The sequence below is a fragment of the Sminthopsis crassicaudata genome, chromosome 1 (assembly GCF_048593235.1).
Source record: "Sminthopsis crassicaudata isolate SCR6 chromosome 1, ASM4859323v1, whole genome shotgun sequence".
NCBI lineage: Eukaryota > Metazoa > Chordata > Mammalia > Dasyuromorphia > Dasyuridae > Sminthopsis > Sminthopsis crassicaudata.
In genome coordinates, this window is record NC_133617.1 from 395,553,041 (window position 1) to 395,570,173 (window position 17,133).

At 34.2% G+C, this 17,133-nt stretch overlaps 1 protein-coding gene across 6 annotated transcripts in view; it reads left to right on the forward strand.

Moving 5' to 3' along the window:
- LUC7L (LUC7 like) overlaps positions 1 to 17,047 on the forward strand; it is a 41,258-nt gene extending 24,211 nt beyond the window's left edge. For 4 of the 6 annotated variants that reach the window (XM_074279828.1, XM_074279833.1, XM_074279831.1 and 1 more), the window contains 7 exons: positions 1,676 to 1,786; positions 5,238 to 5,381; positions 11,574 to 11,750; positions 13,212 to 13,300; positions 14,852 to 14,881; positions 16,098 to 16,262; positions 16,856 to 17,047. In XM_074279828.1, the coding sequence (XP_074135929.1) occupies positions 1,676 to 1,786; positions 5,238 to 5,381; positions 11,574 to 11,750; positions 13,212 to 13,300; positions 14,852 to 14,881; positions 16,098 to 16,262; positions 16,856 to 16,994 (855 nt within the window). In that variant the 3' untranslated portion in view covers positions 16,995 to 17,047. Of the gene's footprint in view, positions 1 to 1,675; positions 1,787 to 5,237; positions 5,382 to 11,573; positions 11,751 to 13,211; positions 13,301 to 14,851; positions 14,882 to 16,097; positions 16,301 to 16,855 lie in introns of all 6 variants that reach the window. The other 2 variants (XM_074279832.1, XM_074279829.1) reach the window with 1 other exon arrangement.
- The last annotated feature ends 86 nt before the right edge of the window (positions 17,048 to 17,133 follow it).

A 17,133-nucleotide genomic window follows, 5' to 3' on the forward strand; every position in this document is an offset into this window, starting at 1 on the left:
GTGATGACAGTAATATTTCCTAACATAAAGAATCATGACCTGTGTACATGTATTATATTCAGAACTATATAATAGTCAAGTCATTTAACTTAACAATACAGTGTATTTAAGTTATTTAAGAGCATATCTGGAAATTTAATTTTTTAAATTTGGTTTTGGTTTGTAGTATATATATGCCTAGTTTTTTGATCTTTTATTTGAGTTTTTGCTTAAATGGTTAACAAAATATTCATATTACCTGAGAATATGTAACTTAGCTTTATTAGCAAAGTGAGTTCTAAATATTTCTAGTTAAAGTATACTGAGATTTTGCATGTAGTGTAAATATAAGCCACTGAAAAATTAAAATTGAAAACTTGATTAAAGCATTTATTAAGTTTTTACCATGTGCAGAACACTTGGTGGGGGGTCTAACTGACTAGTATTCTTAGTTGGGATCCTAAATATTAACACTTAGGATCCCTTCCCTTCATATTATTTCTTAAAACTATTCTGGAAAATGAGGATCTGTAACTTTAAAAGATCTTCTAAAGAAGGCTTCCCTATGTCTGGGTCTGGCCTTCTATTAAAAAAACAACCTATTAGAAAGATAATCACTTTTACTTCAATCTCTTTTGTCCTAGTTCTGACCTTGATAGAAAATGGCTGATTGCCACCTTTTATAGTTTCGTTTGAATATTTAAATTTGTCATCATCCTCCAAATTAAACTTTTTTTTTACAAGCTTGAATTTATAACTTAAATAATTAAATATTAATATTTAGACTTCAAATATCCTTAAGCATATCATCCGGTAGTATGGTGCATAGTGAAAGGCATACTGAACTTTAAGTCAAAACAATGGAGAGTTAAAATTAGTCAATAACTGATTTGGCAGCTCATTTTATATTAGGATAGTTGTTTCCACTTTTGTAAAATGAGGTGATAATTTTGAGTGGATCATTTGTAATGACTCTTCCAGCCCAAAATGTTTGATCATATGACAGAAGATATGTGCTGATTATTTGTCTGGTTAGTCCATTTGTGTCCATCCCTACGAAAATATTTTTCCACTAAGAAATGTCATTTAAGCATTTATCTAAAATGGTATCTTTTCATTTTTTTCCCAGTTGTATGGTATAAAGCATTTCTCCTTTCAAATTTTATTCCTTTTTGATTAAAATTATCCTATTTGTATCAATAAATTGTTTTTTTGGATGAAATACCACATCAGTCGTTATATAATATATATTACATATATCTTTATGAAACTCTAGCAAAGGTCCTTTGTGATTTTTAATCTTCTTTAGATCTTGGAGAATATTTAATTTTTCCTGAAAATTTTCTAATAAATGTTTTTTCTAAAAAATAAACTATGGCTTCCTCATTTGAATTATTTGTCCCATTATGGTCACAATTTCTTGTATTTCCTGAGCTCACTTTTTTAAAAGATTGAAGAACAGATAAGAAATAGATTTACAAGAAAATCAACTTTTTCTAATATGCTTCTTTCAAATATTTAGGTAGTTTGTGGGGTTTGTTTTATTTTTTAGGAAATGGAGGAACCATGTGTTGAAGTTTTTCTCTTAAAACATCTTCCCAGCTATAAGAAACTAACTTCAGGTTATACTTTTTAAAAAATTCCAAGTGCTACAAGAAAAAATGGGATCATAGTTGTCTGTTTATCTTAAATGCAGGCAATGGATCATCTGGAGTCCTTTATTGCAGAATGTGACAGGAGAACTGAACTTGCTAAGAAACGACTTGCTGAAACACAAGAAGAGATCAGTGCTGAGGTTTCTGCAAAGGTATCATCATTTAATAAATTGTTGTATTAAATTCCTACATTTCTATTAATGCAGAGCTTTTAGAATTTTACATCTTTAAAAAAAAATCACTTGTCTAATGAATTGTCTAAAGTTCAGTAATCTAGAATGTGTAGCATTCATGAAAACTGACTACCACCTTCTAAACTAATAAGCTCCCAAAAGGTACATAACATCTGTCAATGTTTCTTATTCAGTGAAATAAATTGCATGGGAATCTAATGATCAGTTGTGCCTTGTAAAAGATGTAGACTAACCCCAAGATAGCTAAATGTGCTCCATTTTACTATTTAATGCCTTTTGTAAATTTAATGTGGAAAAAATGACCCAATTAAGAAGAAAAATTACCCTTGAATTCTGTTAGTAGTTTTGTTCTTCTTTTGAAGAGGAAAGAAGCATGGTTCTTAAAAATTTCAGCTTTGAAAGAAGGTGGCAGAATTTGTTGAAAATCTACAAGGTGTTTAATACTGTCTAATAGATAAAATTGAAGGAATACTCTTAAGACTCGGAAATGTTTGGAGATCGTGGGGTTAGGAAAGATAGCCACATGATGCACATTATTACTTTCATGGTAAAGGCAGAAAAGTGGGTGTGAGATTCATCAATTTGGAGATAGTTTTTATGGAGCTTGCTTATTTATTTTCAATGGATGGTCAGATACTAGAAAGTAATCAGTGTTGCCGTGCCTCCCCTTTTTGGATGTCACAATATTAAATTTTATTTCTTTAGCTTTTTACACAGTAAGGGCTTAATAAATGTTTCCTGACTTATTGAACTGTTTCTGTTGTTGTTTTTGTGTTTTGTGGTTTTTGTTTGTTTGTTTGTTTATTTTTTTGCTGAGGCAGTTGGGGTTAAATGACTTGCCCAGGTCACATAGTTAGAAGTATGAAGTATCTGAGATCAGATTTGAACTCAATTCCTTCTGACTTCAGGGCTGGTGCTCTACTACACCAACTAGCTGCCCCTTAGTTTCTTTTTCTTTTTTTTAATACATGCAAAGATAGTTCATAGCATTAACTTTTGCAAAATCTTATGCTCCAAATTTTTCTCCCTCTCCTTTCCCTTCCCTAAGACACAAGCTATACAAAATAGGTTTAGCATGCACAATTCTTCTAAACATATTTCCATATTCTTTATGCTACCCAAAAAAACTCAGATCAAAAGGGGGAAAGTAACAAACGTGAAAATTATGGTTTAATCCACATTTAGTCTCCATAGTTCTCTCTCTGGATGTGGATAATACTTTCTCTAAAATCTATTGGGAAGTGCCTTGGATCACTTTATTGTTGAAAAGGTTGATCATCACATTATCTTACAATATTCTGGTTGTTCTCATTTCAGTCAACACCAGTTCATGTTACAGACCTTTCTGAAATCAGACCGCTCATCATTTCTTACATGTGTTCTTATGAACAATAATATTCCGTAATATTCATATACCATTACTTATTCAGCCATTCCCCAATTGATGAGCATCCACTCAGCTTCCTGTTCCTTGCCATTATAAAAAAGGACCTGCTACAAACATTTTTGCACATGTGGGTCCTCTACACTCTTAAAATCTTTTTGGTATACAGACCTAGTAGAAAAACTGTAAGATCAGAGGGAATATAATTTTATAGCCCTTTGCATGCTTCCCTTTTTTAAAACATGAGAAAACAGGCCCAAGAAGTGTAAGTGAATTGTCTTAAAAGACAAAGGAAGTGTTACTTAAACATTACTTATTAAAGAATCTTTAGTAGAAATTTTTATGCAATTATTCAGTGGCAGTGCCAAGACTCACTTCTGACAGGCATTAAATACACACACACACACTCTTATTTCTAAATATATCCTTCCTTTAACTGGAGAAGAGGTGAGAAAATGTACCTCCCTCCTCTTACTGTAGAGATAGGAGACCAAGGGTGTGGAATATTCATATTTTGAGAAGCGGCTCATAAGTTGGTTGGCTTGGTGGATGTGCAGGGAAATGTTTTCAGACTTTTTTTTCCATCAAAAAAATTCAGCTTATTCCTTTTGGCCATAAGAAGGAAGCAATAGGATCATTGAGTACAGATTATATGAAAACAAACTTCAATATATTATAAGGAGTTCTTGATGTGGCATCTTGGTAATTGAGTTATTTTTGGAAGGTAATGTGTCTTCAAATTCATTAACATTTGAGCAAAGGTGGCTAAATTTTTGGCTATAGGAATTCTTGAAGAACACTTATTAAATCTTAATTGATTTTGATAGCGTTGAATAGATGAAACATTGATGGAAATCAGATTCTTGAACTATTCTAGTATTTTAATTATATCCAAAATAGTATGTCCCTGAATGTTGCTGTCTTAGGACTCCCTAGATTCTCCCAAATAATCTAAGATATGAAATAATTGTGGTGTATGTAAGACCACTGAATTTAGATTTTGGGAATTGTGTTCAAATCTTGGATCTACCTTGTGTGATTCTTGAATACATCCCTTTGAGTTGTAAATATTGTGAACCAATTGACTATCATTTCTGCATTAGAAATATATGTATTTTACCTCTTTGTCTTTGGTTAATGAAACTTTTCTTTTGAACAGAAAAAAAAGTGTTTCTTTCCAACTGTAAAATATCCTGAAATTTTCAGTAGAAGGTGCCTGTGATTTAATTTTTAATTCGAATTTCATTTCTCTTTTTCTTTGCCATTATATCATCATTCTTTTCTAATGCTAATGTTATATACAAAGTAAAAATTGTTGAAAATAATCATTATGTATAATGGCAAAACAAATTAATAAAATACATGCATAGTGCACCATAGAATGTTAGAATTAGAAGGAACATCAGAATTTATGTAGTCCAGTGTTAATCTTGACCTTAGTAATCAATCACCCAGCCATTTTAAACCTGAGAAATCACTTAGCCAATGTTACGTGCTTTTTCAACCCATATTCAGTTCCCCATTCATTTGTGGTTTTTTTGCTGTACTACCTTTTTCTTTTTTGCTTTGGTGGTTTTTCATCTTGGAATGGGGAGAGAATTAAATGGTGCTGAGGTGAAATTACAATCTATTATTATATACTGAAAAATGTGTATTTTCATTGTATGTTTTAACCCTAGAAAGATTACTTTTTATGACAGTTGACTAATGAAAATTGAATAGGTTGACCTATGATTGAGGTGAGGTTTATTTTTTAAAACAGATATTGTGAACACAAACTAAACTGGGAATAGCAGAAAAATTGGAATACACTTTGGAAATTTAAAGCTTCAGCAATTGATATTTATCTTAAGAAAGAAAAAGTTCCATTCTTAGTAATATGATAGAAGATGTAAATAAACAAGAACAAAACTCTTGGCATTCTTTCCATATGACTACTCCTTGAGTACACATTTCTGAAACCACAATAGGAATGTTACAAGAGTTTTTCAGACTTATTTACAATTCTTTTTTTTTCTTCTTTAGGCAGAAAAAGTACATGAACTAAATGAAGAAATTGGCAAACTGCTTGCTAAAGCTGAACAGTTGGGGGCAGAAGGAAATGTGGATGAATCCCAGAAGATCCTTATGGAAGTGGAGAAAGTTCGAGCAAAGAAAAAAGAAGCTGAGGTTTGTTAGGAAGTTCTAAAACTCTCATAAAAGTTTTCAGGGCAGATAATATTATCTTTTTTTGTGTGAGAAAATGGAAACTTTATTTTTATGCATTGATCAAGGAAATGTGACTAGTAAAAAGCTCAATCTGAGATTAAAACAGAAGTCAGCTGATTACTAATTTGTACTATTATACTATCCTACCATTGATTCAAGATACTTATTTGAATAAATAATAGCAATACTTTTTAAGTAGTTTGACATGGTAGGCAAAAACCAAAATTATTAGCATCCTAGTCTTAATGTTGTTAGTTATAGTGTGTTCTGCATGAGGATAGCCAGTGTTCTCCCTTTCTTAAATCATATCTAGATATTGTATGTAGTTCAGGAATGAAGCTTTATTTCAGAAAGGCCATCCTGAGTTGTAATGGATTCTGTGTATTTGACAGGTGTGAGAAAGATGAGGTTGCAAGGAAGGAATATAGCTCATTAGCTTAAAGTAAAAAGAGGTTTGGTAGATGGGCAGGGAAATATGTTTTCAGATTTTTTTTTTTCAGCAAAAGAAGAATTCAGCTTATTCTTTTTAGCCATAGAAGGAAGCAATAGGACCATTGAATAGAGATTGTATGGAAACAAACTTCAGTATATTATATTATAAGGAGTTCTTGATGTGGCAGTTTGACAATTGAATTATTTTTGGAAGGTCTTCAAACAAATTATGTAAGTGCTTGTTGGAGATATGTCACAAATATTCCTCCTTAGATCATCTCTGTTTAAATTATGTGAGCACACATTTTAAGTATGGGAATTGCTTAGATAAGAAGGTTCATGCTCTTCTGGAAAAGAATAATCTCAGAAATCTCTGGAAGCACATTCTCAGATTTCTTTCCCCAGCCATCCCAGAGGTTGGGCTGTAATCTAATTGAGCTGCTAAGGACCAAGTCTTCATAGTACATCGTTGCACAATCTTGTTACTGTGTATACTTTATTCCTGGTTCTTCTTGTTTCACTTAACTTCAGCTCTTGTAAATCTTTACAGGCCCTTCTAAAGTCAGCTTATTTATAGAATAATAGTATTCCATTACTTTCACATACCATAACTTATTCAGTCATTCCCCACATGGTAGGCATTTACTCACATTCTTTTTCTTTGACTTTTTCTTTGTCATTTGAAATCTTGAAAAATTTTGAAATTTTTTTGAAATCTTTTGAAAAAATTAACTTAATATAGAATTTTATGTTTATAAAGCCTTTTACTGTCATCTTGTTTGAGCTTCACAACTCTGTAAAATTGAGGAAGTATTATCTCTATTTTATAGATGAGTCAACTGCTTGAAACCCACGCCTTTTTATATTTAGTGATTTTCATAGTAGTTTTTGTCATTTAGTGATAGTCACTAAAGTTCACAGAAAGCTTTAGGCAGTTATAATTGGCTTAGCCTAATTAATGGATGGTAAAGAAACCAAAAGCGGTGATATGATTTGCCCATTGTCACACAGTGAATGATAGATTCAGGTCTTGAAATCTTGGTCATGTTCCTGGCCACTTTTGAACATCCATACGGTGGAAGTTGAAAGCTTTGTAGTATTGATTTGCTTGGAATCCAGTTTAGCCAATCTTTTGTATGTATATGTGTACATACATACACACACCAACACCATCTCTATGTCATGCTGAAGCAAATGCTTCCAGTCTTTCTCAGATGTAGTTAATCTTTTTCAAATGCTGGGAAAACCAACTACTGGAATGTCTGGCAATATTTTCATTCTGATTTTTTTTTCTTTTCCTGGCTGGATGAGGAAAGTGATTGGCAAAAAGTTGTTGATTATGTAAGCAGTGGCTTTGGACTAATACTTCTGTTGACTAGTTTAGGATACATAACAATCTGGTAAATAATCAGATATCATTCATCAGGGGATACATAGAGATAGATGTAATTTCATATTTCTGCTCTTGAAGAACTGTGGTAGGAAAACTTAGAGAAATAAATAAGAATTCTTTAGATTTTATTAAAAACAAAATACTATAGGCCTCCAGGGAAAGGAGAGATCACAATCATATCCAATTGGGTAGCATCAGATTGATCGAATAGTGATAATCCAATGCTATGATGCCGTGATTGTGATTTAGGTGAGAAAGAATTACTGTGAAGTATGATCTTGGCATCTTGGAACAGAAATGGAGTTGAGGAAAGATGCAAGATTAGATCTTGGATAATTATTGACTTAGCCTTTTTCATTAACTTTTGTATGAAAAGATAATGAAGTTGAGCCTAAAAGACTGGAAGGATCCTGTGGTACAGTGAACAGAAATTCATGAGTCTGTAAGAGTTTGGGAGAAAAGATGTTGAGTTGTTGGAATTTTGGGAAAGAAAAGATGTTGGAATTTTGGGAAGCATTATTTTATTATTGTAGTACACATTGCTTTATGAATCATGTTAGGAGAGAAAAATCAGCAAAAGGGAAAAAAAAACCATGGGAGAGATAAAAAAAACAAAGAATGAACATACCATATGTTGATTAACAACATTCAGTCTCCTTAGATATTTTTCTGCATGCAGATAGCATTTTTTTGTCCAAAGTCTATTGAGATTGCTTTAAATCACTGAACCATTGACAAGAACCAAGCCTTCCATAGTTAATCAATTGCACATTCTTGCTGTGATTTGTGTATGTGTTCCTGGTTCTGCTTGTTTGTTCAGCATCAGTTCATATAAATCTTTCCAGGCCTTTCTAAAATCAGTTTGTTCATCAATTGATAAGCATCCATTCTTTTTACAGCTTGCTACCACAAAAAGAGATGCTACAAACATTTTTGCACATGTGGGTCCTTTTCACTTCTTTATGATTTCCTTGGGATACAGACCCAGTAATGGTACTGCTGGGTCAAAGAGAATGATCCCTTGGGCATAATTCCAAATTGTTCTTCAGAATCTTTGGATCATTTCACAACTCTACCAACAAAGCATTATTATCACAGTTTTCCCACATCCTCTCCACTGAAATGTTGGTGAAACATTAGCATGAAACTATGCAACAAAAAATTGAGAATATGAAACTAAATCTTTGGGAGGAGAGGTTTTTCTTAGCCATCTTAACCAATGTGGCTCTTTTATATTTTTCCAATTATATGTAAAAATAGTTCTCAACTGTAATGTTTTTCTCTAAAATATAATCTTCTCTTGGAGCAGGTTTCTTGGGGGGCTTCTGGAGGCAGCCTTCCTTTCAGTTCAGTTCAATAATGACCTGAAATGCAGCCAAATCCTTTATTGTCTCCTTCAAAATAGCCCGGTTAGCTTTCTTAGAGGCCTCTCTCTCTTTCCTTGGATCCAAGAGCTCTTGCCGCTAGTCCTTTGTCTCTGCCTTCTGCCTTTAGTTCTCTCTGAATCCAAAGCCTCCAGCCAGCACAAAGGTAGAAAAAATGGAATGAATCTGCCTCTGCCTCTGAGAGTGGGATTGTGGGTTTCTCTGCGCTTGTGGGAGGTCCTCCTTATATATGCTCTTAAACTCTAATATGCTCTTGAACTCTAATAAAGTACTAAGTACATAATCATTGTCTCCATCAATTCCAGTGACTTAGCATCTTGTTTCAAGTTCTTGCCCATAATATTCAACATTCATTTTTGTAAGATTTTCCAGTTCCAAATTTTTTCTCCCTGCCTCCCTTACATCCCCCTCCCCAAGACAGCAAGTACATGTTATACATGTACAGTCATGTTAAATACATTAATATTGTTCATATTAACATATTCACAAGAAAGGGGGGGGAGTAAAAAGTATGCTTTGATCTGCATATTCAGACTCCATAGTTGTTTCTTTGAATGTGAATGGCATTTTCCATCACAAATCTATTGGAATTGTCCTGCATCCCTGTATTGCTGAGAACAAGTTAGTTCTATAATAGTTGATCATCACATAATCTATTATTCTGTATGCATTGTTCAGGTTATGCTCATTTTATTGAGCATCAGTTCATGTAGGTTTTTCTGAAATCAGCCTGCTCATCAATTCTTATAGAATAATAGTATTCTGTAATTTGTTCAGCTGCTCCCCAAATGATGGGCATCCCCTCAATTTACAAATCCTTACCACTATAAAAAAAAGCTATTACAAATATTTTTGTATATGTGGATCCTCTACCCTTTTTTATGATCTTTTTTTAGCCCTTTGGCCAAGGTTCCAAATTTCTCTCCTGAATGATTGGATCAGTTCATACTCCACTAACAATGTATCAGTGTCCCAGTTTTCCCCAATCCCCTTTTACATATATCATTTTCTTTTTCTGGTATCTTAGGCAGTCTGATAGGTATGAAGTAGTTCTCTCTCCTCACACCCTCCCCCTGCCCCCAGTTAGTAGATTTATTAAATAGAAGCATCAGAAATTGTAGGAGAGAGTTACAAGGATTATTTGCTTGTTACAAGAGTTATTTGCTAAATATATAGGTGAACAAAGTAAAAATGCAATAATATTTAGCTCTCAACTTATATTCAACAGAGGGGAGAAAGAGCGCTATACATGTAACTATATAAAAATACAAAGTAATTTTTGTTGTTTGAGTGGAAGACACTTGGAGCTAAAGAGGATGGAGAAAGACTTTAGTTGAAGATCTGACTATGAAGTAAATTGGAATTCTTAAGAAGTGGAGGAGAGGAGAGGACATACATTTTAGGCCTGAGGGAACAGTCTTTGTAAAAGCACAGAGATAGGAAATGGTGGAGTATTATGTGTGAGCCAATAAGAAAAGGAAATGGAGTATTATGTGTGAGCCAATAAGAAAACTAAGTTATTTGCCTAGGAAGAGAAGAGCCAGTTCAGGCTGGAAAGAGAGCATTTCTAATTCATAGTCTGTGACTAGTTGCTGTATTTTTTGCCAGGGCAAGTGATGGGAAGACCATCAAATTTGGCACTTAAGGAATTCCTGGTAGAAGGTATGGGTAGCAGTGGAAGATGATGGCAAAGTCCTTCGGCAGTTAGAAGTATCTTTGAGCTTGTATGGTTACGGTAGAAGTTAGATGATAGCAATGATGAATGAGTTGGTATGTAAGTAGAAAACAAACTACACCTGAATTTTGTCAGAATGAAATGAAAGGGATGATAACTTTCAGGAATTAGGTTGTTTTTAGTATCAATTTAAACTGAGTCTGTTAGTAGAAGGGAAAGAAAAGAATAGAGAGAACTGATAGAACCCAGGTCCCAGAGGGACTGCATGTGAAAGAATTATCTTTTAGGAAAGGAGAAAAATTTTAAAAGCATATAAGAAAAATGTAGCAGTACAACTCCATACTGCTGAAGAAAGTCAGAAACCAGCAGGTCCTACCTGACATAGTCTGAGCTCAGGGCAAATTTTTCCTCTTCACTATTTATGGAATACTTTGTAAAATGTATAAAGGATATTTAAAAATAGTATTATCATTGTGTGATAGTTTTTAGTAGAGCTGTAATCTATCCTTCATGTTTGATGGCATTAGCTCTGTAGAAGGCTCCACCATTCAGTAATACTTTTCTCCTTTATACTTAAGATCTTCCCTGTTACTTTCATTGAAACTTTCTTCCATAGATACTCAGTGTTGACATTTGAAATCTGGGTAAACTAGTTGGCTTTTCTACCAAAATAATCATCTTCCAGAGAAGACAGGAGATGAAAACTATGCTAGGCTGGTCAAAGAGACGCTAATTGAGTATACCTTGGGGTCTTTAAGAAGTTTGTGTTGGACTAGGAGGGAACATCCTCTGAGTGAGGAGTAGTGGATAATATTTACAGAAGGTAGAAAAGTTTTGGGGTAACTGCCTTAACTCCCAGGACTTATTAAAGTTAAAGGGATTGCTCAGTGGCTGGCCCAGGTGAAATTAGATCACCTGACTTAATTATACATCCTATTGTCATAGCTTTCTTTTGCATCAATTAGCCCCAACATAAACTAGAGGAGTGCAGTTGTGTTGAGATAGAGATATGGAAAGTGAAATGAAAAGATCATATTATAGGAATTAATGTAAAAAGATATTACACTAGATAGAGGGAAAGCAAGTGAGATCAGAATGGGAGGGATAGCCAGGAAAGTAATAATAGAAATGGATATCAAGGGACTGAAGGTTAAGAAACTGACAAAGGACAATTTCAGAAGAATGAGAGTGGTTAGTGAAAGGCAAGAGAGATGGGAATTTAAGAGTTTGAAATCTTGAGCCAATTTTCTCCCTATTCTGCTACTTAGGAAGAATATCGAAATTCCATGCCAGCATCTAGTTTCCAGCAGCAGAAACTTCGAGTTTGTGAGGTGTGTTCTGCATACCTGGGTCTCCATGATAATGATCGTCGTCTTGCAGATCACTTCGGGGGCAAATTACACTTGGGATTTATTCAGATTCGTGAGAAACTGGATCAATTGAGGGTAAGTTCATTGTATTATCTGTTTAAAAGAGGAGGTCTTTTCTTTCCTTTCAATTTCTTTGGAGTATGTTTGGTTTCATTGGAGCCAAATCAAAAGAATGAAACCTTGTCTTACAGATCTCTAACTGGATGCTTCATATTTTATACTGAAACAATTGGCTTTTAACATACCAGTTTTTTTAATTAAATCTTTTCATGTTTGAATTTTTAAACTTTGAAAGTTTCTTTTTAAAAAGAGGTAATTACTTTTTAATTGGCATTTATATAATGTTTTACATTTTACCAAAGTACTTTCACATATGCTTGGTCTTTGAAGAACAGCCCTCCAAGGTAAGTAGCTTCTGTATTAACTCGATTTTGTAAGGACCAAACTGAGAGTCAGGTCACATAGATAGTAAGTAGAAGAACTAGGACCTTAACTAATGAAAGTCTTTCTGATTGCAAGATCAGTGGGGGTTTTTTTGTTTGTTTTTGTTTTTTTCCCCCAATATGACACACTATCCCAATTCTATTTTTTTAAATTTAAAATTCTAATATAATTTCTTAACTACTGAGTATAGGGACTGTTCACTTTTGGTTTATAGAAGCTTCTCTCTAAATCTGTTAATTCTGGCATATCACAGCACTCTAGATCTTCCTCTTTGGTTTCTAAGATGCAGATTTTTTTTTGGTCAAAGAATGTCTATGAAGAGGTTTTTTATTTTACCTATTGTCATATTAATATATTGAGACCACAGTCTTTCTGTCCCACTTCAGCAAATCACCCAGGGCTGGACTGTGTGTCAGTCTGCTTAGAAAGTAGAACAAGAAGATAATATTAAAGGATATATTCTTTTTAGTTTATTTAGTTTAGTTCTCAGAATAAGATTCCCTACTTTCTTTTAGGCTGGCTGGCAGCTTTATATACTCAATAGATCATTGTTCTAGCACAGAATAGTTCACAACCACACTTTAAATGGGATGCTCTTTTGGTTAAAACTGACAGTTTTTTAGATGTGCTTGCCCTGGGTGTATTTAGCATGCTTCGTCTTGAACACAGGTCATTGGTAAGATTTTGCAAGCAACTCAACACCAGAGATTTCAGCAGCACAACTACAAATAGAAAAGTATAGAATCCACTAAGAAGTTGGGTTGACTCACTTTGAAGCAATGTGAGTCAATTAAGCATTAAGTGCTTACTATATGCCAGGTACCTTGCTAAGCACTGAAATATAAGTAGATAATTGGGAAATTTTTGTGATGAAATCTAGAAGTACTTGCTTATTGGATTGATTGTGTCATCATGAATGTGTGAAATGTCCCTAAAGAAATTGACCTCTCTATGTCAGTTTCTTAGTCTTTTACTTAGCAGAATAAAGACCCTTTAAAAAAAACCCTTGAATTCTTGTAAAGCCATTCTCTTGGGGGTTTTTGTCTTTAAAATTTTACAATATTTAAATCTTAAAAGTGTTTCTGTTCTTAGAAAACAGTGGCAGAAAAACAGGAGAAAAGAAATCAAGATCGTTTGAGGAGGAGAGAAGAGCGAGAGCGAGAAGAAAGGCTGGGCAGAAGGTGAGTTTCAGCAGTCACAAGGGAAATCAAGGCGGCACATAGGCTAGTTGTAAAAAATTTGTGGTTTTAATAGCTTTCTTTCTTTCTTTTTTCTTTTCTTTTCTTTTTTTTTTTTTTTTTCTGGGGCAATTGGGGTTAATTGATTTGCCCAAGGTCACACAACTGGGAATGTTAAGTGTCTGAGGCCAGATTTGAATGCAGGTCCTCCTGACTTCAGGGCTAATGTTCTATCACTGTGCCACTTAGCTGCCCTGGTTTTAACAGCTTTCCTTAAAACAGGAGTAAGATTCTACATATTTAATATAACCAAAATTTACTAAGTTCCTATTAGGAGCTAGGGATGAAAACACTTTAAAGCTTATAATCAAATGTGCAGGACAAATTTGTACACATGGACAAATAGATGTTGCAATGACAGAGTGAGATAAAAGCAGTGGAAAGATTTCTTTCTGGTGAACAGATGACATGGGATCTAAGATTCAGAATTAGAAAGGACCAGAGAGGTTGAGTTTAGTCCCCTTCGTTTTATTGATGAGAACAGGCCAGAGAAAGTGATTTTCCCCAGCTCACAGAGTAAATAGATATAGGTGGCAGATGGGATTTGATCATTAGGTTTTTTGATTTCAGATTTTGTACTTTTGCTACTAGTGGGGATAGCAATGTTAAACTGCTGTTTTTCAGATCAGGAAGTATTTTATGGAGAAGCTAGATTTGGGGAAAAAAAAAAAAAGTGAAGACTTTTAGCATATAGAAATGGGGAAAGAGAATGATCCAGTCTTATGGAGTTGCTTGTGAATTTAATGAGGCAGGACAGGACAAGTTGAGGGAACAGTTAACTAGAACATAAAATACTTAAAGGGGGAGTGATGGGATAAAAGAGTTAAAACTAATCAACAAAAATATTTTAGGCTCCTTCTGATTTTTTTTTTTTTTTTTTAAATCCCTTATCTCACCTCTGCATGTTTTATCCCTAAAGAAAGAGGAGATAAAAATAGAAAATATTTGTAAAGTAAGCATGCAATTAGTGTGGTATTGTTAAAGGTACATTTAGTAGAGTTGGATTTTAGGGATTCGTTACCTTTTTTTTTTTTTTTTTTAACTTTTTAATATTTCTTCTTCTCTCCACCCCCATTACATGTAAAAATAATTTTTAAAAAAATATTGAGCTCTAAATTCTTTCCCTCATTTATAAAGACACAAGCTGTTGATAGAATTTATACATATGCAGTCATGCAAAACATTTCCAAGTTAGCTATGTTAATAACTATTTTCAAACATAATTATTACCTTAATATAATTTTCTTTGTGGAGCTACATTGTAACATGTATGTCAAAAGTTCTGGCTCCTGTATTTCTAGGTATGTAACTGGATAAATCAAACTCTTTAAGACTCAGACTCAGTTTCATTAAACTGGGAGTAACGTCACCTGCTTCAGCCTGTAATTGTGGGGAAAGCATTTCATATGTCCAGAGGCTCCATATAAATATTTGTTCCTTTATTTAGTTCAATATGATGGTTGTAGAAAATGAAATGTTTGCATCTTTTTCTAGGTCTGGATCAAGAACTAGAGATCGAAGAAGGTAGGTGTATATATATGGTGAGACTTTTTCCTTATTGTGAATTAGATATAGTGGTAACTTAATAGAGGAACCAGGAAGAACAGGAACAGAGACCAAGGTAATGTGAGAGGACATGCTTTTTACTTCAGGAATTCTACTGTCTACTGCACATAATAAGTGTGAGAACTCCATACACATATGTTTTATTCTTAAGTTTTTTAACTTGAAATTTTAGCCAGTCTCAGTCTTTAGGAATGTTTTGTGGGAATATTGTAGAATATTACAAATGAAATATTAAATAATTATGAAAATATAAGTAAAAAAAGGCAGAAGACAGGATGAATTAGCCAACAACCCAAGGGCATTTACCAATGACATAGAATCCCAAATATAAAGGAGATTTGAGAAATCAAAGATTCTGAGCAAAAAATCACTTCTATAACATCTTCGTTGATCAGTTGTGTCCTATTCTTTTGATTCTTTGTGGGGTATTCTTGGCAAAGATCTTGGAGTGGTTTACCATTCCCTTCTCCAGTTCATTTTACAGTTGAGGAAAATAAGGCAAATAGTTAAATGACATACTCAGGGTCACACAACTAGTAAGTGTCTGAGGCCAGATTTGAACTCTGGTCTTTTGACTCCAGGCCCTCTATTCTATGTGCCTATTTATTTTTCAAGCTCTGCAGCAGGAGGAAAACCATTATTTTCATAGGAAACCATTTCCTATAGCTGTGTAGGAATGCTTTTTGATATCTTTTGCCTTCTCATTGAGTGGAGGAAAGAGTTGGAGAGAGAGAATTTTGGAACTGGAAAAAGAAATTTTAAATGAAAGCTTTTTGATATTTGTCTTAGCTTTGATTGTTCCATCAGATACTATTTGTCAACAAGGCCCTTATATAAGAGCTATAAGGTTGCTAAAAAGCTCTGGAACTGGTAATGTTTTTAAGACAGTTCATTTTTATATGGAACAACCAAGGTGCAGTAAGGGAAAATATTAAATTAAGAGATTGAGAAGAGTTGAGTTCAAACTTAGCTGTGCCATTTATCAGCTGTATGCCTTTAGGTAAGTCACTTCATCTTTTAGTTTATGTTTGTTCATTTTCCATGAGGGAAATATCTGCTTTCCTTTGGGTTGTGAAGTTCAAATGGAATTTATATAAAACACATGCTTTGTAAATGTTTCTTATGGTATTATTCTTTTAAGAATTTTTAGCTTTTTGGTTTTTGCCACCACTAGGTCACGATCTCGGGACAGGCGGCGAAGGCGGTCAAGGTCAGGCTCTCGTGAGAGACGAAAGTCCCGGTCACGATCTCGGGACAGACACAGGCGACACCGTAGCCGCTCACGTAGCCATAGCAGGGGTCATCGCCGAGGTTCCAGAGACAGAAGTTCGAAACACAAGTAACTACTCTGACTCCTTCACGTAGCAGCAACCAGGAGTGAGCTCCTTCTCTTTGTGTTACCAGGGTCATTGGGTCTTAAAAGTTTTTAGCCAAGCTGTGGGTTGGTGTGAGGTTACAGGAAATACTCAATATGCAAAAGACCTGTATTAATTCTTTGCCATTTACCATGGAAATGTTTAGCAATTCACAGGAGAGGATGGAAGTTGGAACTCAGAATGGGGTTTGAAAAGTGAGAGGATAGGCAGTGTTCATGGAATAGTCATTATGTGATTACTGGGAGTATATCGCTTGTGAGTGTTGCCTGACTTTGAGCAGATCTTTACTCTGGCAGTAAGTAGAATGTAAGTGTGTGTCATAAGCTTAGACTTTTGAACAGAGACCATTATGGTCAAACATGAATTCACAGTTGAACAATAATATTCTGACATCAAATTAATGGGAAAATTATGCCTGAGTTGTCACTACAAAGGACTTAATATCTATGGTTTACTATGTCCTACTCCTATGATTTACTAATAGGCAGGAAGGGAAATTATCTTCACATCAAAAATTTTCAGTGTACACTGATTGATTTGTATTTCTGTTTCCTAGATCTAGAGATCAATCTTCAAGAGAGAAGTCCCAGGATAAAGAGAGAAAGGAAAAGAGCTTTGCTGAACAAAGGCATGAGGGTACAAATGGCAACGCTGGTTTAAATAGATCAGAAGAAAGGGAAGCTGGCGAGATCTGAACTCACACTCTGTGTTGCACTGTAAATAGTCTGATAAAAACATTCTACACACAGCCTAAATTTTCCATTTATATTTGCCGAATACAGCTCATCTTTTGTAGTTTTAAATTTTTATTGTTTTGAAGATAGCTGTGAGTTT